At 44.2% G+C, this 22,789-nt stretch overlaps 2 protein-coding genes across 21 annotated transcripts in view; one reads left to right on the forward strand and one right to left on the reverse strand.

The window, feature by feature from the left end:
• Positions 1-394: 394 nt before the first annotated feature.
• LOC118942881 (zinc finger CCHC-type and RNA-binding motif-containing protein 1) lies at positions 395-3,254 on the reverse strand. Its single transcript, XM_036956917.2, has 8 exons — positions 2,955-3,254; positions 2,690-2,803; positions 2,343-2,371; positions 1,969-2,080; positions 1,772-1,879; positions 1,545-1,654; positions 1,242-1,314; positions 395-1,110 (listed from the first exon to the last, which is right to left on the reverse strand). The coding sequence occupies exons 2-8, from the start codon at positions 2,771-2,773 to the stop codon at positions 958-960; spliced, it is 669 nt and encodes a 222-aa protein (XP_036812812.1). The 5' UTR covers positions 2,774-2,803; positions 2,955-3,254; the 3' UTR covers positions 395-957.
• Positions 3,135-22,789, forward strand: part of LOC110499695 (uncharacterized) — a 40,419-nt gene continuing 20,764 nt past the window's right edge. For 2 of the 20 annotated variants that reach the window (XR_016490098.1, XM_090213468.1), the window contains exons 1-7: positions 3,138-3,188; positions 3,800-3,870; positions 4,403-4,467; positions 6,670-6,888; positions 11,013-11,089; positions 14,435-14,572; positions 18,997-19,130. Coding sequence is in view for 11 of the 20 variants with exons in the window: in XM_090213468.1 (XP_090069594.1) it covers position 3,870; positions 4,403-4,467; positions 6,670-6,888; positions 11,013-11,089; positions 14,435-14,572; positions 18,997-19,130 (634 nt within the window). In the remaining 9 variants the exon portion in view is untranslated. Of the gene's footprint in view, positions 3,378-3,799; positions 3,871-4,402; positions 4,468-6,669; positions 6,889-11,012; positions 11,090-14,434; positions 14,573-18,996; positions 19,131-22,065; positions 22,239-22,789 lie in introns of those variants that run through there. The other 18 variants (XR_016490101.1, XM_090213471.1, XR_016490102.1 and 15 more) reach the window with 11 other exon arrangements.

Here is a 22,789-nt window from a genome sequence, read left to right on the forward strand (position 1 = left end):
TTGAAGATGACCTGCCTAACAGACAGACGTGGCCTTGCAGGTATAAATCAGAATGTGCCAGGGCTGAGAGTTGCAGCCTGTACCGCCTGGCTTCCTGTCAGGACACTCCATCACATGGAGCTCTTGCTCTCTGATAGGGTACACGTCGTATATGAGAGGTGCACACTGCACTCATCAGGACAACATCCACCTTACTGTACTGTCAACAGCTATTGGAGGGGAAGAGTAGCCCCCACAGAATGGAAGATTAATATTGAAATACAGGAAGGAATGTTGCCTTGCTAGAGAACACATTAGGGCAACACTACAGTACACACACATTACTACACCTTGCCTCTGGTTAGCAGCTGGTGGATGGGGAGCTGTGATCAATATTGAAATACGGGAAGGAATGTTCATGACTTGAATGTTCTTTATTCCTATTTATCAGCAAAAGTGTGGTTCATTATTGTGAAAGACCACATGCCATCTGTGGTGTTCTACTCTTTCACTGGTGTTTCAATACCTTTTTCAAATAAATTGTGCATTCACCTAAAGATTGGGAAGGCTATCTTTAAACCGAATAGTTCTATTTCCCCTAATATTGACATACATAGGAAGGGTGAAAGACAGTAAAACAACTATGGTGTATTTACACAGCTGTTGAAAAGAAAAGCGCAGAAACACAGTTACTCTCCAATCACATTGTCCGAATGCCTGCGAAGAACAGTGGCGGAGTCCTCATTATAAAAAGGACACTAAGGATCAGAACAAATACTGATACAGAAACAGTTGTGGACTTCAACTAAACAATGGTACACTGTAACCCTTTTCAACCCTTTTCATCAAACACATCTTTTCTCTTTTCTTTTCTCAGGTCGATGATGCCCTTGCAGATCTTGACAAACAGAATGTCCCCCCTCGTTCATTTTCAAATATTTGCTACTCAAGAGTCTGAATTATATCTGTGAAATCCCCTCAGTCGCTCAGTTCTTCCTCGTCACTGAAGTAGACACTCTTTTTGATCCTGGGTTTCTTGGAGTCGTCCGATGTGGAAGCCTCCTGACCGGCCTCCTCAGCCACAAAGGCCGTCTGCTGTCGCCTATGCTGCTCCTCCTCAAGTCGTGCTTGCTGTGGAACACATGATCCCATGTGTGATTTTAAAAGAGGGGTCAGATAAGGACAAATACCAAGTAAATAGAGGGTTTCAAGTAATACAATAGCCTACTAACTTCCCCCTTGAAGTACATTTGTGCACATACCTGGAATGCTATGGCTTGACTTAAGCTGTCAAGAGCAGGGTCCTCTCCCTCTTCCTCACTTTCCTCCTCTTCTCTGTAAACGACAGAGGAAAAAGTAGAAAAGTCATAGAAACAAAAACACACACAGAGGACTTCACAAACAATGACAAATACGACACCACAATCAAACAAAGAATCTCTGAACTAAAGTCCATCTGAAATAGAACAGTTACTGTTAATATCAAGGACACGCTGCTGTTGACCACGATCATAGCCGTTTGCAAACACGGTAGAGAGGCATCAATGTCCTGATAAGACACTTACACTTCATCAGGCTCTTCAACCTTTTTCTTCTTCTTCTTTTCTTTCTTCTTCGGGGGTTCTCGTTCACCAAGCAAGTTTTTTGGGCATGCATAGCTTAAGTGCCCTGTATCCTATGACGTGAAAAGGACAGAAATGTTGTATAAATAGCACTAACATCCGGCTACACATTCCGGATGGATGAAGAGGGAAATGGAGATGGCTTATCTAGGTAGAGAGTATCAACTTACCCCACATTCATAACATTTGGACTTGTCTGTGTAGTTTCGCCTCCTGATAAATTCAGTTGCTCGCCCGTTGTCGATTGCAATGCTCGCTTTCACTGTTCTTCCAAACAACTGCGGGGCGAAAAAGATGGGGACTTTAACACAAAAACAACACATCAGATGTAACTTTTTATGAAAACAGGGAGAGGAAAAATGCCCACCTGTTTATTGTTAAGCGATCTAAAGCAGCTCTGTGCAGACTCTTTGTCCAGGAAGAGCACAAAAGCCACACCTTTACTTTTGCGTGTTTCTTTATCTTTGACTATTGTCACCCTGAAAGCATGAGACCATCATTATCTTCTCTGATCACCACAATACCAACATAGCTATAGATTTTGCTATAGATTTTTAGTTATTCACTATGTATTTATTAATCGTGTCACTATTTAAAAAAAAACATCTTTATCTTTAACTCTGCATTATTGGAAACAGACCCGTAACTAGGAAGTTCACTGTTCGTTTACGAAGCATGTGACCATTTTTTGGTTTGTATTTGAGCTTTGTATAGCTCATTATTTTGAAACCAGTAACTTACTTCACAACTTTTCCATATTTGGTGAAAAGCTGAAATGAAAAGATCCAAGACATTATTTGAGGTCATTTTTCCAAATGGCATAAACAGCAGGATCACGAACTTGTGAAATAGTGGTAGGGAGGGGTTAAGTAGTTCTATTCCATTACTCTATATATGAAGATATTACAGCGGGTAGACTTGTGGTTAGAGTGTTGGACCTGTAACCGAAAGGTTGCAAGCTCGAATCCCTGAGCTGACAAGGTAAAAATATGTCGTTCTGCCCCCTAGCATTAGATAACCCACTGTTCCTAGGCTGTCATTGAAAATAAGAATTTGCTCTTAACTGACTAGTTAAAAAATGGTTTTACCTTGTGTAGATCACTGTTGGTTAGAGAGAAGGGCAGGTTGGACACATAGACTGTGCTTCTACTGGGAGCCAAACCACCACTCATCTTGACTTCACCATCAGAGTGAGACAGTCACTGAAAACAGATTCATGGTGATGAATATTCAGATTGAAGCTAGTTAGTTATCTATTTCATTGAGCGATATGCAAGCTAGCCGTGATGCTAGGTCGAATCCGATGTATATTACCTGGAAATACACATTCAAGGAATCGAATAAATCACTTACCTAAAGAGACAACATTGGTGACTTATAGTTATTGAGTAGTGTGGGCAAAAACATTGGTAAATATGTTGCTTTCTATTAGTTATTCAATCTCAGTAAGATGTGTTTGCTATCTAGCTGCCAAAAACAAACGAGAACTGTTCGTCGTCACAGGAATATGACGTTTCACGTGACAGACTTTTTGTCAATCCAATCCAAATTCAGTGTGTACATGCGCCAACCGGAAGAAGGTGAAAAGTAGGCTATGATGAGCTTGTTTTCATATCTTTTGTGAAGACGACTTTATTTTCTCCAACGTGCGTATTGTTTATAGCGTGTCTAAATGTTTGTGTTAGTAAATATGTATTTCTTCTAAATACTGATTTCGTTTTGAGCGAATTAACTCAGCATGGACTGTGGACTAGCTTGAGCATGTAGCTAGCTAACGTAAGCATACGTAGCTAGCAGTTCAATCTACACAACCTGCGAAATATATATTAGAACAACGTTATGCGCTAAATACGGTAGCTAATTAGCAAGCCAGTAGAAATAGGTGTTTTCATATCACTAATCTCAGTGGTTGAAGGTTTGCTTGAAAGAAGAGGAGTAGTAGTAGTTAGCTAGGAGTTAGTGCGGTTTTCTAACGCTGAACCAAAGATTATGGCTGAGCCTCAGAGGAACGCGCGCTAACATCCTGCCAGTACTTCTGGATCAGAGCTAGCTATTAGCTACAGTAGTTTCCTTACTATCACACATACTGATTTGACATATCTCTATGCTTGGGATTTCCTAACCTACATTGTTAATAGCTAATGCGCACACCATGCAGTATTGTCAAACTAATACGTAACATCTTCTCTTTCCCCCAGTTAGTATTGACTGTTTCTATTGGCATAACCAACTCCCAATACTACTACATAGACTTGTCCAGACAAAACAAGTAAGTGGAAAATATATTGCTTTCCTCCCAAAAAAGGTTTCTGGTTCTGCATACTGAACAATTCCACCAGGTCCACATGTAGGCATATCCATGAACACCTACCACAACTGTGATTGTCATTAACTGTGTGAAACTCCGGGTGGGTGTCATTTGTGGAACGTTCCAACAGGAATCTGTTCCAAAAACTTAGTAAATAACAGGGTTGCCAACAAACAACGCATACAAAGTTGTATAGTGGCAGAATAAGATACTGGGTAGGGGGTGGGCTATTTCATTAAGTTTTTCAGTCACCACGTTTGTTCTGAAAAATGTCTGTTCTCACTCTGGTAGCCTATGGACAAACATTAAGAATAAGCTACGTGGCGAGTTGATGCTTTTTCGGCAGCTAGTTAGCCAGGTGAATTGATCATGATACTTTGTATATGTTGTTTGTTGGCATCCTTGTACTTTACAATGTTTTTGGAACAGATTCCTGTTGGAACGTTCCACAAATGATACCCACCCTAAACCTCCCCTGCTGTCTACTTTGCAGTGGCCTACAGGAGAGACAGAAACATGAGGGATGTCTACGATGAACGCTTCCTACCAGACAGACCGGTGAGAGTTTCTGCCTGTGGAAAATGTTGTTTGGTTTATATATTTATAATTGTACTAATTTACTTTCCATTATAATACTTAACAGAACTTAGCTGAGGAACGCTCAACTCCGTTCTCTTGTACAGAGGCGGAGGTGAGTATTGATAACTGGTTGCACGATCTGCTAGCAACAACATGGTCTCGCCGTCATTCGATACTTGTGAATATTTCTGAAAACACTTACCGTTCCTTCTGTGAGGTGCTGAAATTCTAGTTCTAGTGGCCTTGACGTACTAATCAGCTAAGATTCAATTGGCACAAAAGTTGATCGACACAAATGAGGTGGTTGTATTAAATAAAAGCTGTTATTAAACGTATGAACTTCAGCACCTGCAGTTGTCCAGCGTTTTCAGAATGAACATTTGTTCAAGTATCAACTGATGGGGACTCAATGGCTTTGCTAGCAAATCATGTGACTAGTTATCAATACTCAACTCCGCCTTGATATTAGAGGTCAACCATTATGATTTTTCAATGCCGATACCGATTTATTGGTGGACCAAAAAAAAAGAAGCCGATACCGATTAATCGGCCAATTTTTATATGTATTTGTAATATTGACAATTACAACAATACTGAATGAACAATGAACCCTTTTGTTTGAGTTTAATATAATGCATCAAATCTATTTAGTCTCTAATGAAACATGTTCGATTTGGTTTAAATAATGCAAAAACACAGTGTTGGAGAAGAAAGTTAAAGTGCAATATGTGCCATGTAAAAAAGCTAACGTTTGAGTTCCTTGCTCAGAACATGAGAACATATGAAAGCTGGTGGTTCAATATTCCCAGGTAAGAAGTTGTAGGTTGTAGTTATTATAGGAATTATGACTACTTCTCTCTATACCATTTGTATTTCATATATATTTGACTATTGGATGTTCTTATAGGCACTTTAGTATTACCAGCCTAATCTCGGGAGTTGATAGGCTTGAAGTCATAAACAGCGCTGTGCTTTAAGCATTGTTAACAGCTGCTCGCAAATGCAGGAAAGTGTTTGAATGAATGCTTAGAAGCCTGCTGCTGCCTACCTCCGCTCAGTCAGACTGCTCTATCAAATATCAAATCATAGACTTAATTATAATAAACACACAGAAATATCATGGTCATTAATATGGTCAAATCCAGAAACGATAATTTAGAAAACAAAACGTTTATTCTTTCCGTGAAATACGGAACCATTTAGGTCCATTTGGAAGACCCACTGGTGGCATCCCTAAGTCTAAATATTGCTGTTACATTGCACAACCTTCTATGTTATGTCGTAATTATGTAAAATTCTGGCAAATGTAATTCGTTTTTGTTAGGAAGAAACACAGTTCGCAACGAGCCAGGCGGCCCAAACTGTTGCATATACCCTGACTCTGCTTACACTGAAAACAAGAGAAGTGACACATTTTCCCTAGTTAATATTGCCTGGTAACATACATTTATTTTAACTAAATATGCAGGTTTTAAAAAAAATATATACTTCTGTGTATTGAGTTTAAGAAAGGCATTGATGTTTATGGTTGGGGACATTTGGTCAACGAATGTGCTTTTTTCACTAATGTGCTTTTGTTAAATCATCACCCGTTTGGCAAAGTTGAAGTAGGCTCTGATTCGATGATAAATTAACAGGCACCGCATTATCTATATGCAACGCAGGACAAGCTGGTTAACCTAGTAATATCATCAACCATCTGGAGTTAACTAGTGATTATGTAAAGATTGATTGTTTTTTATATAAGATGAGTTTAATGCTAGACAGCAACTTACCTTGGCTCATTGCAGCCACAAGGTCCTTTTGACGCTGCACTCGTGTAACAGGCGGTCAGCCTGCCACGCAGTTTACTCATGGATTACATTACAATCGGCCATAATCGGCACCCAAAAAGGCAGATTACCAATTGTTATGAAAACTTGAAATCGTCCCTAATTAATCGGTCAACCTCTTGATATAAGAGAAGAGTTGTGTTCCTGAGCTCCACAGAACAACGGTGCCTTGTTTCCATCCTGAAAATTACATACATTCTATGATTCACTGAGAATTACAATACATACATTTTTTTCTAAAATAAACCTTTTCATCTAGAAATAAAAATAGTAAATGGCTTTCTAGAGGACATAACCCTAATCTTGTTTCTCTTTCTCTTCTTTCACATCGAAATGTAATTAATTGTAGGCCCCATATCCCAGATCAGCTGGAGCAGGGCCTGTAGAGAGGAGGCCGGCTGGTTTCGGAAGGCCAGACGAGGAGTACAATCGAGGGTTTGAGTACGACGGGCCTCGCTTTTATCCAAATGGAGGCCCTCGAGGTTACCATGGCGAGGATCAAAGAGGCTACCATGGCGACAGCCTTCATTTTCCTAATGAGCGCAGAGGTATCCCACCTTCCCGGAGAGTAAGTGGCGCAGACAATGAATAAACCATTATTGTATACGCACAATTTAAGCCTCATGCCAAGGAAGCATAATATCTGACCATCGATCTACTGTACATGATGGGTTTACAAGCACAAAAGAATGTGCCCCATATCAAATCAAATGTATTTATAAAGCCTTTCGTACATCAGCTGATATCTCAAAGTGCTGTACAGAAACCCAGCCTAAAACCCCAAACAGCAAGCGATGCAGGTGTAGAAGAACCTGCATATCGATTGCATTAGTATGATTTGAGAAACTGCAAGAAATATTTCTCTAACAGAGTAAAATGTGAACACCACAATGGAAGTGCTTCTACATCTTCATTGCTTGCTCTTTGGGGTTTTAGGCAGGGTTTCTTTATAAGCACTTTGTGATATCTGCTGATGTAAAAACGGCTGTATAAATGCATTTGATTGAAGTACTGAATTTAGCTCATAGTACAGTCAATGCTGAAGTTATAGGGTATATGATTATAGTATAGCTAAAAATCCATTATATACACAGCCAACTGTATGAGGAGTTTATTTCAACCTCTGACGCCACTTGGTGTTCAGATAAAGAATTACATGTTGAGTAGAAGATGCTCTGTCAATCACTTTCATTGGTGCATGGACCCCAAGAAGAGTAGCTGTGGACCCCAGGAAGAGTAGCTGTGTGCCCCAGGAAGAGTAGCTGTGGACCCCAGGAAGAGTAGCTTTTGCAACCGCTAATGGGGATCCTAATAAAATACCAAATACAGAGGATTTTAATATAATATTTTAGAAAATACTGTCTAATCAACAGCAGCATCATTGTGTGTTTCTCAGGATAGGACACCTGTAGATAAAGTTGAAGTCAGAAGTTTACATCCACTTAGGTTGGAGGCATTAGAACTTGTTTATCAACCACTCCACACCTTTCTTGTTAACAAACTATAGTTTTGGCAAGTCGGTTAGGGCATCTACTTTGAATGACACAAGTGATTTTTCCAACAATTGTTTACAGACCGATAATTCACTGTGTCACAATTCCAGTGGGTCAGAAGTTTACATACACTAAGTTGACTGTGCCTTTAAACAGCTTGGGAAATTCCAGAAAATGATGTCATGGCTTTATAAGCTTCTGATAGGCTAATTGACATCATTTGAGTCAATTGGAGGTGAACCTGTGGATGTATTTCAAGGCCTTCCTTCAAACTCAGTGCCTCTTTGCTTGACATCATGGGAAAATCAAAAGAAATCAGCCAAGACCTCAGAAAAAATAATTGGAGACCTCCACAAGTCTTGTTCATCCTTGGGAGCAATTTCCAAATGCCTGAAGGTACCACGTTCATCTGTACAAACAATAGTACACAAGTATAAACACCATGGGACCACGCAGCCGTCATACCGCTCAGGAAGGAGACGCGTTCTGTCTCCTAGAGATGAACGTACTTTGGTGCGAAAAGTGCTAATCAATCCCAGAACAACAGCAAAGGACCTTGTGAAGATGCTGGAGGAACAAAAAGTATCTATAGCCACAGCAAAACACGTCCTATATCGACATGACCTGAAAGGCCACTCAGCAAGGAAGAAGCCACTGCTCCAAAACCACCATTAAAAGAGCCAGACTACGGTTTATAACTGCACATGGGGACAAATATCATACTTTTTGGAGAAATGTCCTCTGGTCTGATGAACCAAAAATTAGAACTGTTTGACCATAATGACCATCGTTATGTTTGGAGGAAAAAGGGGGAAGCCAAAGAACACCATCCCAACCGTGAAGCACGGGGTGGCAGCATCATGTTGTGTGGGTGCTTTGCTGCAGGAGGGACTGGTGCACTTCACAAAATAGATAGCATCATGATGCAGGGAAATTATATGGATATATTGAAGCAACATCTCAAGACATCAGTCAGGAAGTTGAAGCTTGGTCGCAAATGGGTCTTCTAAATGGACAATGACCCCAAGCATACTTCCAAAGTTGTGGCAAAATGGCTTAAGTACAACAAAGTCAAGGTATTGGAGTGGCCATCACAAAGCCCTGACCTCAATCCTATAGAATAGAATATATAGAATATAGAACTGAAAAAGTGTGTGCGAGCAAGGAGGCCTACAAACCCGACTCCGTTACACCAGCTCTGTCAGGAGGAATTGGCTAAAATTCACCCAACTTATTAAGGGAAGCTTGTGGAAGGCTACTCAAAACGTTTGACCCAAGTTAAACAATTTAAATGTAATGCTACCAAATACTAATTGGGTGTATGTAAACTTCTGACCCACTGGGAATGTGATGAAATAAATAATTATCTCTACTATTATTCTGACATTTCACATTCTTAAAATAACGTGGTGATCCTAACTGACCTAAGACAGGGAATTTTTACTATGATTAAATGTCAAGAATTGTGAAAAACTGAGTTTTAAATGTATTTGGCTAAACTTCCAACTTCAACTGTATGTTCTCCAGTACTGTCTAATCAACAGCATCACAGTGTTTCTCAGGATGGGACACCTGTAGATATGTTGTTCAGTACTGTCTAATCAACAGCATCATCAGTGTTTCTCAGGATGGGACACCTGTAGATATGTTGTTCAGTACTGTCTAATCAACAGCAACATCACAGTGTTTCTCAGGATGGGACACCTGTAGATATGTTCTCCAGTACTGTCTAATCAACAGCATCATCAGTGTTTCTCAGGATGGGACACCTGTAGATATGTTGTCCAGTACTGTCTAATCAACAGCAGCATCACAGTGTTTCTCAGGATGGGACACCTGTAGATATGTTGTTCAGTACTGTCTAATCAACAGCAACATCACAGTGTTTCTCAGGATGGGACACCTGTAGATATGTTGTTCAGTACTGTCTAATCAACAGCAACATCACAGTGTTTCTCAGGATGGGACACCTGTAGATATGTTGTTCAGTACTGTCTAATCAACAGCAACATCACAGTGTTTCTCAGGATGGGACACCTGTAGATATGTTGTTCAGTACTGTCTAATCAACAGCATCATCAGTGTTTCTCAGGATGGGACACCTGTAGATATGTTGTCCAGTACTGTCTAATCAACAGCAACATCACAGTGTTTCTCAGGATGGGACACCTGTAGATATGTTGTTCAGTACTGTCTAATCAACAGCAACATCACAGTGTTTCTCAGGATGGGACACCTGTAGATATGTTGTCCAGTACTGTCTAATCAACAGCAACATCACAGTGTTTCTCAGGATGGGACACCTGTAGATATGTTGTCCAGTACTGTCTAATCAACAGCATCACAGTGTTTCTCAGGATGGGACACCTGTAGATATGTTGTTCAGTACTGTCTAATCAACAGCAACATCACAGTGTTTCTCAGGATGGGACACCTGTAGATATGTTGTCCAGTACTGTCTAATCAACAGCAGCATCACAGTGTTTCTCAGGATGGGACACCTGTAGATATGTTGTTCAGTACTGTCTAATCAACAGCAACATCACTGTGTTTCTCAGGATGGGACACCTGTAGATATGTTGTTCAGTACTGTCTAATCAACAGCAACATCACAGTGTTTCTCAGGATGGGACACCTGTAGATATGTTGTTCAGTACTGTCTAATCAACAGCATCATCAGTGTTTCTCAGGATGGGACACCTGTAGATATGTTGTTCAGTACTGTCTAATCAACAGCAACATCACAGTGTTTCTCAGGATGGGACACCTGTAGATATGTTGTTCAGTACTGTCTAATCAACAACATCACAATGTTTCTCAGGATGGGACACCTGTAGATATGTTGTTCAGTACTGTCTAATCAACAGCATCACAGGGTTTCTCAGGATGGGACACCTGTAGATATGTTGTTCAGTACTGTCTAATCAACAGCATCAGTGTTTCTCAGGATGGGACACCTGTAGATATGTTCTCCAGTACTGTCTAATCAACAGCATCAGTGTTTCTCAGGATGGGACACCTGTAGATATGTTGTCCAGTACTGTCTAATCAACAGCATCAGTGTTTCTCAGGATGGGACACCTGTAGATATGTTGTCCAGTACTGTCTAATCAACAGCATCACAGTGTTTCTCAGGATGGGACACCTGTATATATGTTGTTCAGTACTGAAACAATAAAAGTAGTTATCTGTGTTCTAGCCGGAGGAGCCGTACCCCTACCCTTCTAGACCACCTCCTAGAGAGGACCCCCATACAACACGCCAGATGGAGTTCAGGTAGGCTCAACTCTCTCACACACTCCTGGATATTTATTTTGAAACTTTCATCAGGAGAATTGGAGTTTAATGTTCAAGCAGTCAGTCTAACCTCGTATAACCAAACTGATCACCATTCTGTTTCACTACAAGTAGCTCTCCTGAACCCCCCCCCCCCCCCCCCCCCCCCCGGGAAAAATTATGCACTGTCATTATCTAAGTGACCACAAGATGGCATTGTTGCACCACTTGTTTACCATGACAACCCGTCTTTTTGACACAGCCTCCCCAATCAGCCCTGTAGACTGAAGTCCATGTCTATCTGTCTGTCTGTCTGGTGTAACCTGACATGATAGAGGTGACGGAAGGTACAGGGTTAACAATGGCGTCTACTGAGTCACCCTCCGGACAGCACCATCACTATGACAGGAGTCATAACAGGACATAGGTCTTGTCACAACTGTGTAAGGCAGTCCGTACACTACAACGTTGTAAGGTGATGGCCAGAGTGTGACAGAGCAGGGTTCTGTGACTGTCCCGGGGTCAGGAGAGGTACATGCAGCAGCAGGACCCGTCTGTTATTTTAAGGGCCAGGTGTTCAAGGTTCTTTCTTCTCACCTTCTTCAGTTCCTCAGGTGAAATAATAGAGAAAGTAATTACTGCCATAAATCAAGTTAATGTTGAGAGGTTATGATAGTCACACACGCCCTGAGGCCCCCTGTAATCCGGTTAGTTAGGTCTGGCCGTTGTTGTTTGTCTTGGCGTATTTACCTGTCGTGATGGTGGAACGGTAAGGATGCATGAAGAGACTGAGAGATTACTTGGTCTGATTCAACCTGAAGTTGACTGATGTTCAAACTGTATTTCTCATACAGTTGTACTCTTGACCTGAACTCTAATCACCAGGACTAAAGTCATTAGATTGAGTTCTCCTTTTAGTGATCACTGATAATGTACATTTTAGGTAGTCATTTTGAGGTCCGTTCAGACACATGATTTAAAGACTGCAATATATATATATATATAATACAGTAACCACAGGTTTGGGTGTGAGAGCAACCGCCTTACTTAATCAACACAGCAGCTATATATATATATATATATATATAATACAGTAACCACAGGTTTGAGAGTGAGAGCAACCGCCTTACTTAATCAACACAGCAGCAATATAAATATATATATATATATATAGAATACAGTAACCACAGGTTTGGGTGTGAGACCAACCGCCTTACTTAATCAACACAGCAGCAATATAAATATATATAATACAGTAACCACAGGTTTGGGTGTGAGAGCAAACACCTTACTTAATCAACACAGCAGCTATATATATATATATATAATACAGTAACCACAGGTTTGGGTGTGAGACCAACCGCCTTACTTAATCAACACAGCAGCTATATATATATATATATAATACAGTAACCACAGGTTTGAGAGTGGGAGCAACCGCCTTACTTAATCAACACAGCAGCAATATAAATATATGGAATACAGTAACCACAGGTTTGAGAGTGGGAGCAACCGCCTTACTTAATCAACACAGCAGCAATATAAATATATGGAATACAGTAACCACAGGTTTGAGAGTGGGAGCAACCGCCTTACTTAATCAACACAGCAGCAATATAACAAAATATGTTCTGATTGAACAACCGTCTCTAATTCAACACCTAGGCTTTTCATTTCACCCCGTGGGTCAGTTAGAGCCCAGTGTTAAACAGCCAGGGGTCACAGTTCCAGCTCAGAAGAGGGAGGGGAAAGTAGCAGGCTAATATTTAGGGGTAATATCGGCAGTAAAGACGTGGCCATTTCCTTTGAGCACAGATGGGGTCAGACGAGGTCAGGTACCCTTCAAACAACACCCTGGCTGCGTTCCAAACGGTACCCATTCCCCTGTGTAGTGCACCACTTTTAACCAGAGCCCACAGTGCAGTATGTAGGGGATAGGGGGCCATTTGGGATGCATCCCTTGGGTCATTAAAGTTTTGTGAGGTTGGTCACTCCAAGCTGCTGGTTGGTTGGTTGGAGGTTGGGGGGAGATGAGGTTCAGGCTGGGGTCGCTGAGACCAGGTGCCTTTCATTTGTTTATACCCCCTCCTGCCCCTTGGCCTGCCTGGCTGCCTGGCTGGGTCATTCTACTGCCTGTCGTATAGGAGGCACATCATCAGCGAGGGTAACAAACCAGAGAGGATCAACAGTCCCAACAGGAGACGAGAGAGAGGGCTGGAGGGTAAACTAATGTTCCTGGTTTTACTGCTGCTAACACAGATGTGTGTTTAGGAAGATAAAACTACTAGGGCTTAGCCTTTGCACAGAGAGCAACGGTAGAGTTTTAACAGAGTCATTAAAACCGCTTAGAAATACCATTTAGCCTGAAGATATTTAGATAAATATGTAGTTGGTTAGGTTTCTGTCCCAATTCATTTTGGAAGAAGCATTGATTCATGATGTGATGTTCTTGTGGACTTTCAGTCCTAATCTGTAGCAGAACTTTTCCCTCCTTTTACAATGTCAGACATGAGAGGAAATGTGCAGATTCTTCATGTTTGGTGCTCAGATTGTGACCAGGGTGGTGTCCTGTTGCTGTGGTGGTATGTCCTCTCTACGGTACCTCATCTGTACACCATCTACCTCGGCCCGGTGCTCCCCTGTCTAGGAGTCTGTCTCACCGGTCTCCGACCTTCACCCCTGCGACCACGGGGTCACCCCTCTCCCTCCTGTCCGTGTCTGTCCTGGCAGCACGACAGGCTCCAGTGCTGATCCACCGTGGCCAGGGGAGGAGTTATCTAAATAAACCCTTCAACATCTTGACAGGAGTGTCTCGTGTCCAGGGACGGCCCTTCTTAACCCAGATGTAGCAGAAGGTGGAGATCAACAGAGGAGGTTAATGGTTTCTCTGAGTGGAGTGGGACTACTGGATTCTTAGTGCTCAGTGACCGCCATCAAATGACAGTTGGAGCAGTCTTGTTGAGATGTCTTGTTGAGAAGTCTTGTTGAGCAGTCTTGTTGAGCAGTTTTGCTGAGCTGTCTTGTTGAGCAGTCTTGCTGAGCAATCTCTCTAAAGTCAGGCCTAATCGCTCTGACACAGTGCAGATGGAAAGCTTTGAGGAACAGCAGTTGAAGGCTAGTGACCAAGACTCCAAGACATTCCCCTCCTACCTTTTTATATACCAGTATGCAAAGTGGTGGTGACCTTTGGTTAAGATATAGTCCACTGCTTCCACTGATGTACTGTTTTTTAACCTCTTAGTTTACCTTAGTCCTTTAAAGGCCAAGTACCTCCAGTATTAAAGCTGATGTGTTCAGTCTGCTGATGAGCTGTGGTCCTTGATGTGTGATTGTCTTTCCACCCAGAAGCAGTGGCCGTGCAGCACCCCCTCCCCCCAGCGTCAGGGCTCAGGGGATGTACCCTGCACCCCGCTCCCTGTCTGCTGTGGTCCCAGAGGGGGGTGATGACACCCTGATGCAGGCCATCCTAAACCTGGACAGAGGGTATGTATCTGTCTGGTACTACTACTATCCATTACTAACTAGACAGAGGGTATGTATCTGTCTGGTACTACTACTATCCATTACTAACTAGACAGAGGGTATGTATCTGTCTGGTACTACTACCACTATCCATTACTAACTAGACAGAGGGTATGTATCTGTCTGGTACTACTATCCATTACTAACTAGACAGAGGGTATGTATATGTCTGGTACTACTATCCATTACTAACTAGACAGAGGGTATGTATATGTCTGGTACTACTACTACTACTATCCATTACTAACTAGTCAGAGGGTATATATCTGTCTGGTACTACTATCCATTACTAACTAGACAGAGGGTATGTATCTGTCTGGTACTACTATCCATTACTAACTAGACAGAGGGTATGTATCTGTCTGGTACTACTATCCATTACTAACTAGACAGGGTATGTATCTGTCTGGTACTACTACCACTATCCATTACTAACTAGACAGAGGGTATGTATCTGTCTGGTACTACTATCCATTACTAACTAGTCAGAGGGTATGTATCTGTCTGGTACTACTATCCATTACTAACTAGACAGAGGGTATGTATCTGTCTGGTACTACTACCACTATCCATTACTAACTAGACAGAGGGTATGTATCTGTCTGGTACTACTATCCATTACTAACTAGACAGAGGGTATGTATCTGTCTGGTACTACTATCCATTACTAACTAGACAGAGGGTATATATCTGTCTGGTACTACTACTACTATCCATTACTAACTAGACAGAGGGTATGTATCTGTCTGGTACTACTACTACTATCCATTACTAACTAGTCAGAGGGTATGTATCTGTCTGGTACTACTACTACTATCCATTACTAACTAGTCAGAGGGTATGTATCTGTCTGGTACTACTATCCATTACTAACTAGACAGAGGGTATGTATCTGTCTGGTACTACTATCCATTACTAACTAGACAGAGGGTATGTATCTGTCTGGTACTACTATCCATTACTAACTAGACAGAGGGTATGTATCTGTCTGGTACTACTACTATCCATTACTAACTAGACAGAGGGTATGTATCTGTCTGGTACTACTATCCATTACTAACTAGACAGAGGGTATATATCTGTCTGGTACTACTATCCATTACTAACTAGACAGAGGGTATGTATCTGTCTGGTACTACTATCCATTACTAACTAGACAGAGGGTATGTATCTGTCTGGTACTACTATCCATTACTAACTAGACAGAGGGTATGTATCTGTCTGGTGCTACTATCCATTACTAACTAGACAGAGGGTATGTATCTGTCTGGTACTACCACTATCCATTACTAACTAGACAAGAGGGTATGTATCTGTCTGGTACTACTATCCATTACTAACTAGACAGAGGGTATGTATCTGTCTGGTACTACCACTATCCATTACTAACTAGACAAGAGGGTATGTATCTGTCTGGTACTACTATCCATTACTAACTAGACAGAGGGTATGTATCTGTCTGGTACTACTATCCATTACTAACTAGACAGAGGGTATGTATATGTCTGGTACTACTATCCATTACTAACTAGACAGAGGGTATGTATCTGTCTGGTACTACTATCCATTACTAACTAGACAGAGGGTATGTATCTGTCTGGTCCTACTATCCATTACTAACTAGACAGAGGGTATGTATCTGTCTGGTACTACTATCCGTTACTAACTAGACAGAGGGTATATATCTGTCTGGTACTACTATCCATTACTAACTAGTCAGAGGGTATGTATCTGTCTGGTACTACTACTATCCATTACTAACTAGTCAGAGGGTATGTATATGTCTGGTACTACTATCCATTACTAACTAGTCAGAGGGTATGTATATGTCTGGTACTACTACTATCCATTACTAACTAGTCAGAGGGTATGTATATGTCTGGTACTACTACTACTATCCATTACTAACTAGACAGAGGGTATATATCTGTCTGGTACTACTATCCATTACTAACTAGTCAGAGGGTATGTATCTGTCTGGTACTACTACCACTATCCATTACTAACTAGTCAGAGGGTATGTATATGTCTGGTACTACTACTATCCATTACTAACTAGTCAGAGGGTATGTATATGTCTGGTACTACTACTACTATCCATTACTAACTAGACAGAGGGTATATATCTGTCTGGTACTACTATCCATTACTAACTAGTCAGAGGGTATGTATCTGTCTGGTACTACTACCACTATCCATTACTAACTAGACAGAGGGTATATATCTGTCTGGTACTACTATCCATTACTAACTAGTCAGAGGGTATGTATCTGTCTGGTACTACTACCACTATCCATTACTAACTAGTCAGAGGGTATATATCTGTCTGGTACTACTATCCATTACTAACTAGTCAGAGGGTATGTATCTGTCTGGTACTACTACCACTATCCATTACTAACTTATTCAGTTGGATATATAGTGTTAGTTTTAATGTCACATACACAAGTACAGTGAATGCCTTTCTTGTGGCTCTAACCCCAACAATGCAGTAATCAATATCAATGTATTACTGAAAACATGAAGTAGGACAAAAACACACAATAAGTAAGTATGCATACTATATACAGGGTCGGTTCCAGTAGCATATTTACAATGAGCAGGGATACTGGAGTGATGGAGGTAGATATGGTAGATATGTGTAGGAGTGTGTCAGTGTGTAGGGCCCTGTGAGTGTGTAGGGCCCTGTGAGTGTGTCGGGCCCAGTGAGTGTCGGGCCCGGTGAGTGTGTCGGTAGGGCCCTGGTAGTGTGTCTGTGTGTAGGGCCCTGGGAGTGTGTCGGTGTGTCTGTGTGTAGGGCCCTGGGAGTGTGTCGGTGTGTCTGTGTGTAGGGCTCTGGGAGTGTGTCGGTGTGTCTGTGTGTAGGGCCCTGGGAGTGTGTCTGTGTGTAGGGCCCTGGGAGTGTGTCTGTGTGTAGGGCCCTGGGAGTGTGTCTGTGTGTAGGGCCCTGGGAGAGTGTTGGTGTTTCAGTGTGTGTAGGGCCCTGGGTGTGTGTAGGGCCCTGGGTGTGTGTAGGGCCCTGGGTGTGTGTCTGTGTGTAGGGCCCTGGGAGTGTGTCTGTGTGTAGGGCCCTGGGAGTGTGTCTGTGTGTAGGGCCCTGGGAGTGTGTCTGTGTGTAGGGCCCTGGGAGTGTGTCTGTGTGTAGGGCCCTGGGAGTGTGTCTGTGTGTAGGGCCCTGGGAGTGTGTCGGTGTGTCAGTTTGAGTAGGGCCCTGGGAGAGTGTTGGTGTTTCAGTGTGTGTAGGGCCCTGGGTGTGTGTAGGGCCCTGGGTGTGTGTCTGTGTGTAGGGCCCTGGGAGTGTGTCTGTGTGTAGGGCCCTGGGAGTGTGTCTGTGTGTAGGGCCCTGGGAGTGTGTCTGTGTGTAGGGCCCTGGGAGTGTGTCTGTGTGTTGGGCCCTGGGAGTGTGTCTGTGTGTTGGGCCCTGGGAGTGTGTCTGTGTGTAGGGCCCTGGGAGTGTGTCTGTGTGTAGGGCCCTGGGAGTGTGTCTGTGTGTAGGGCCCTGGGAGTGTGTCAGTTTGAGTAGGGCCCTGGGAGAGTGTTGGTGTTTCAGTGTGTGTAGGGCCCTGGGTGTGTGTAGGGCCCTGGGAGTGTGTCTGTGTGTAGGGCCCTGGGAGTGTGTCGGTGTGTCTGTGTGTAGGGCCCTGGGAGTGTGTCGGTGTGTCTGTGTGTAGGGCCCTGGGAGTGTGTCTGTGTGTAGGGCCCTGGGAGTGTGTCTGTGTGTAGGGCCCTGGGAGTGTGTCTGTGTGTAGGGCCCTGGGAGTGTGTCTGTGTGTTGGGCCCTGGGAGTGTGTCTGTGTGTAGGGCCCTGGGAGTGTGTCTGTGTGTAGGGCCCTGGGAGTGTGTCGGTGTGTCAGTTTGAGTAGGGCCCTGGGAGAGTGTTGGTGTTTCAGTGTGTGTAGGGCCCTGGGTGTGTGTAGGGCCCTGGGTGTGTGTGTGTGTAGGGCCCTGGGAGTGTGTCTGTGTGTAGGGCCCTGGGAGTGTGTCTGTGTGTAGGGCCCTGGGAGTGTGTCTGTGTGTAGGGCCCTGGGAGTGTGTCGGTGTGTCAGTTTGAGTAGGGCCCTGGGAGAGTGTTGGTGTTTCAGTGTGTATAGAGACAAAAATAAGAATAAAATACAAGGGGCAACTCAGTCTGTGTAGACATTTAGTTAGCTATGTATCAGTCATGGCATGGGGATAGAAGCTGTTCTGGAGCCTGTTGGTGTCAGACTTGATACATCGGTTCCACTAAGACTAGATATGTGAAGATGCTGATCTCTCTCTGTGTATCTTCTGTCTTGTCTTCTGTTATTTGACCCTTTACCATCTTTAGTTGAATGTACTGATTATATGTCACTCTAAGAGCATCTACAGGTGACTAAAATCCCCCTTGTCTCTCACACCCACAGAAGGAAAGGCCCCTTGCCTCCCCTGAGAGCAGACGTCCCCCCCTCCCCCCACAGCCGGTCCGGCTCCACCGTCAGTAGCAAGAGCTACTCTCCTGACAGAGCCAAGGGTCTCCCCCACCCCGCCCAGCAGAAAAGTAAGTACCTCCCCCACCACTCACTCCCCACCAATCATGTTCCTCTTGGGTTGCATTTAGATCAGCAGCTTATGAAGAGCTGGGATTCCAGCTGAACTTGTCCAATAGACAGATGATAGCCCTGTGAATTGACATTTTGACCCCACTACATTATTGGAACCAGGGAGGAATCCTCAGCCTCTGTAGTTTAATCTTGTCGTCCCCATCTGATGATGTCATGGCGTGCTTTTAGGTGTGGACTATCCTGAAGCGTTCTCTGGTACCCCTGTGGCTGAGCAGCCCTGGGGTGGGTGTCTGTTCCCCAAACATGCCCGTGGACAAGTACCCATGGGTCAGTGGTGCCCTGTGCTGTGTTACAGGCCCAGCTTCAGGAGTCCACTACTCCATAGTAGCATGCAGTGTGGAGCATGGACGACTAACTCTCTATCCATACGGTGCTACCTGATTCACAATCTAGGGTCCAACTGGGACGGCTCGGTTTCACATCAACATTAGTCTCTGGAACCGAGCTGGAAAGGACATTCTGGAGCCAGCAGCGTCCAGTTTGGGTCGCCCCTATAGTGTGAATCAGTCATAGGTGTGATTGTCTCTTCCGCTGAAAGAAAGCTGAGCATGTTGATTCTGCTCCTCCTCATCCGTGTATTGGTTCTAACAGCCATAATGATGGTCTATAGTAGCTCATTAGTCGACAGGAGCCGTTCCCAGCCGGCTGGCGGCCTGTGTGATTATAGTCTCAGTGACGTCCATGTTCTCTTCTCCATGGTCTCAGGGTGTGAGGAGTTTTGTCAGAGCGGGATGTCTGGTAAGTACAGGGAACAGAGGAAACTAGGATGGCTTCTAGAGACTATAGTGTGTGTTTTAGTCTAGAGAATGAACCGTTTCTGTAGCTAATATCATGAACAGAAATGTGTCTGCTGAATCAATGCTGGATTACTGTTGTTTCATCATAAGACTTCTGTCCTGTGTTTTTAATGACACACTATCGATCTAACCAAGGACGAAGTATGGAGAAATGGCTCTTTAGCTCCGTGGTCAAACACCAACTCCCAAAAGGTTGAACCTCAACGTTGAATTGAGATATAGAATGAGGTTTAACAGTGAACCAACGTTCCCATCCTACGTCCAGCTCCGCCCATAAAAAAGAGATCTAGGTTTGACGTTTTCTGTGAAGGTCTTTATACTGCTGGGTCTGTTTCAGCTGAGGTAACCTGAGGGAGAGGTTTCTGTGAAGGTCTTTATACTGCTGGGTCTGTTTCAGCTGAGGTAACCTGAGGGAGAGGTTTCTGTGAAGGTCTTTATACTGCTGGGTCTGTTTCAGCTGAGGTAACCTGAGGGAGAGGTTTCTGTGAAGGTCTTTATACTGCTGGGTCTGTTTCAGCTGAGGTAACCTGAGGGAGAGGTTTCTGTGAAGGTCTTTATACTGCTGGGTCTGTTTCAGCTGAGGTAACCTGCGGGAGAGGTTTCTGTGGAGGTCTTTATACTGCTGGGTCTGTTTCAGCTGAGGTAACCTGAGGGAGAGGTTTCTGTGAAGGTCTTTATACTGCTGGGTCTGTTTCAGCTGAGGTAACCTGAGGGAGAGGTTTCTGTGAAGGTCTTTATACTGCTGGGTCTGTTTCAGCTGAGGTAACCTGAGAGAGTTTTCCGTGAGGGTCTTTATACTGCTGGGTCTGTTTCAGCTGAGGTAACCTGAGGGAGAGGTTTCTGTGAAGGTCTTTATACTGCTGGGTCTGTTTCAGCTGAGGTAACCTGCGGGAGAGGTTTCTGTGAGGGTCTTTATACTGCTGGGTCTGTTTCAGCTGAGGTAACCTGAGGGAGAGGTTTCTGTGAAGGTCTTTATACTGCTGGGTCTGTTTCAGCTGAGGTAACCTGAGGGAGAGGTTTCTGTGAGGGTCTTTATACTGCTGGATCTGTTTCAGCTGAGGTAACCTGAGGGAGAGGTTTCTGTGAAGGTCTTTATACTGCTGGGTCTGTTTCAGCTGAGGTAACCTGCGGGAGAGGTTTCTGTGAAGGTCTTTATACTGCTGGGTCTGTTTCAGCTGAGGTAACCTGCGGGAGAGGTTTCTGTGAGGGTCTTTATACTGCTGGGTCTGTTTCAGCTGAGGTAACCTGAGAGAGAGTTTTCCGTGAAGGTCTTTATACTGCTGGGTCTGTTTCGGCTGAGGTAACCTGAGAGAGAGCGTGGCTAATTGGTCGGCTGGCCTGCCGTCTTCACGCTCTCTCTGCCACTTTGTTATGGATCATAAAAACGCTGTCAGCTTGTGTGTGTAGAGACATGGAGGAAGGAGTAGGGTGTCGACTCTCTCTAATGGATATAACTGCTGTGTGGGTCGACATGTTAGTGTGGGAGATGGATGTTACTGCCCACCATGTTGGCTCTGTCAACCCTTTTCCAGGGGCAAGACCAAGCTAATATCCTCCACCCACAGGTTCTCTCTCTCTGGTCTTTCTCAATCCCACTTTCACATTCAGTTATGGAGTGTTTTTGATAACATGGAAATGAATTCTGTTCAACCCACAAAGTCGGCCAAGGGATTTGACACAGTCACACATCTCTCCACTAGAGATGTCATTCAGAACGTATCGTCCATCAGAGTTGAGTTCAGCAGTCTATCTGAATAATGGTATGTGGTGCAGGGAGAAGGGGCCCTCTTAATTAAATATGGAACCAGCACCTCATTTGAATTTCTCCTGGGAGTGTCTGAGCATGGTGTTTGAAGAACACAGACATGGACCTAATGGGTAATTGACCATGGCACCCGCGGTGGTGCCCACTGGGCATCGATGCTGCTTGGGCATCAAGCCTCTGGCAACACAGGTCAGAGAGAGCGAGAGACGGAAAGAGGAGAGTGCCAACTGACGAATGAGAGCATGCAATTCAGTCTGACTAGCCTGCAGGGTGTCTCCTAATGCAGGCTTATTATGCAACCATCCACAGGATCTGATCAGTGCAGAGGGGATAGGAGGGGACAAGCCTGGCTGGAGAGGACTACAGAGGTTTAAACACATCCCAAATAATAACAGGAGCTGGACAAAGATCCAATGCAATGGTGGATGGAGACTGTCTGGCGGTGTGTCGGATGGAGACTGTCTGGCGGTGTGTCGGGTGGAGACTGTCTGGCGCTGTGTCGGGTGGAGACTGTCTGGCGCTGTGTCGGGTGGAGACTGTCTGGCGCTGTGTCGGGTGGAGACTGTCTGGCGCTGTGTCGGGTGGAGACTGTCTGGCGCTGTGTCGGGTGGAGACTGTCTGGCGCTGTGTCGGGTGGAGACTGTCTGGCGCTGTGTCGGGTGGAGACTGTCTGGCGCTGTGTCGGGTGGAGACTGTCTGGCGCTGTGTCGGGTGGAGACTGTCTGGCGCTGTGTCGGGTGGAGACTGTCTGGCGCTGTGTCGGGTGGAGACTGTCTGGCGCTGTGTCGGGTGGAGACTGTCTGGCGCTGTGTCGGGTGGAGACTGTCTGGCGCTGTGTCGACCGCCAACCCCCCCCCCCCCCCCCTCCACAGGAACCTACCTGGCGGCGTGGTGTATCCCCCCCCCCCCCCCCCCCCCTCCACAGGAACCTACCTGGCGGTGTCAGAACATGTCAGACACCTTTGTTACCCCCAATAAGATCACACTATACACTGAGTGGTCTTTTTCATTGTACTGGCTCGAGGTGTTGTTC

This window comes from Oncorhynchus mykiss, chromosome 21 (assembly GCF_057628025.1).
Source record: "Oncorhynchus mykiss isolate SJ-2025 chromosome 21, ASM5762802v1, whole genome shotgun sequence".
NCBI classification, from domain to species: domain Eukaryota; kingdom Metazoa; phylum Chordata; class Actinopteri; order Salmoniformes; family Salmonidae; genus Oncorhynchus; species Oncorhynchus mykiss.

Excerpts from the sequence above, each read along its gene's own strand:
- LOC118942881 (XM_036956917.2), bottom strand. The coding sequence starts at position 2,773 with ATGAGTGGTGGTTTGGCTCCCAGTAGAAGCACAGTCTATGTGTCCAAC. Across the intron at positions 1,880-1,968 it reads GATCGCTTAACAATAAACAG|TTGTTTGGAAGAACAGTGAA; the intron begins GTGGGCATTTTT and ends TTCGCCCCGCAG. Across the intron at positions 1,655-1,771 it reads CCAAATGTTATGAATGTGGG|GATACAGGGCACTTAAGCTA; the intron begins GTAAGTTGATAC and ends TTCACGTCATAG.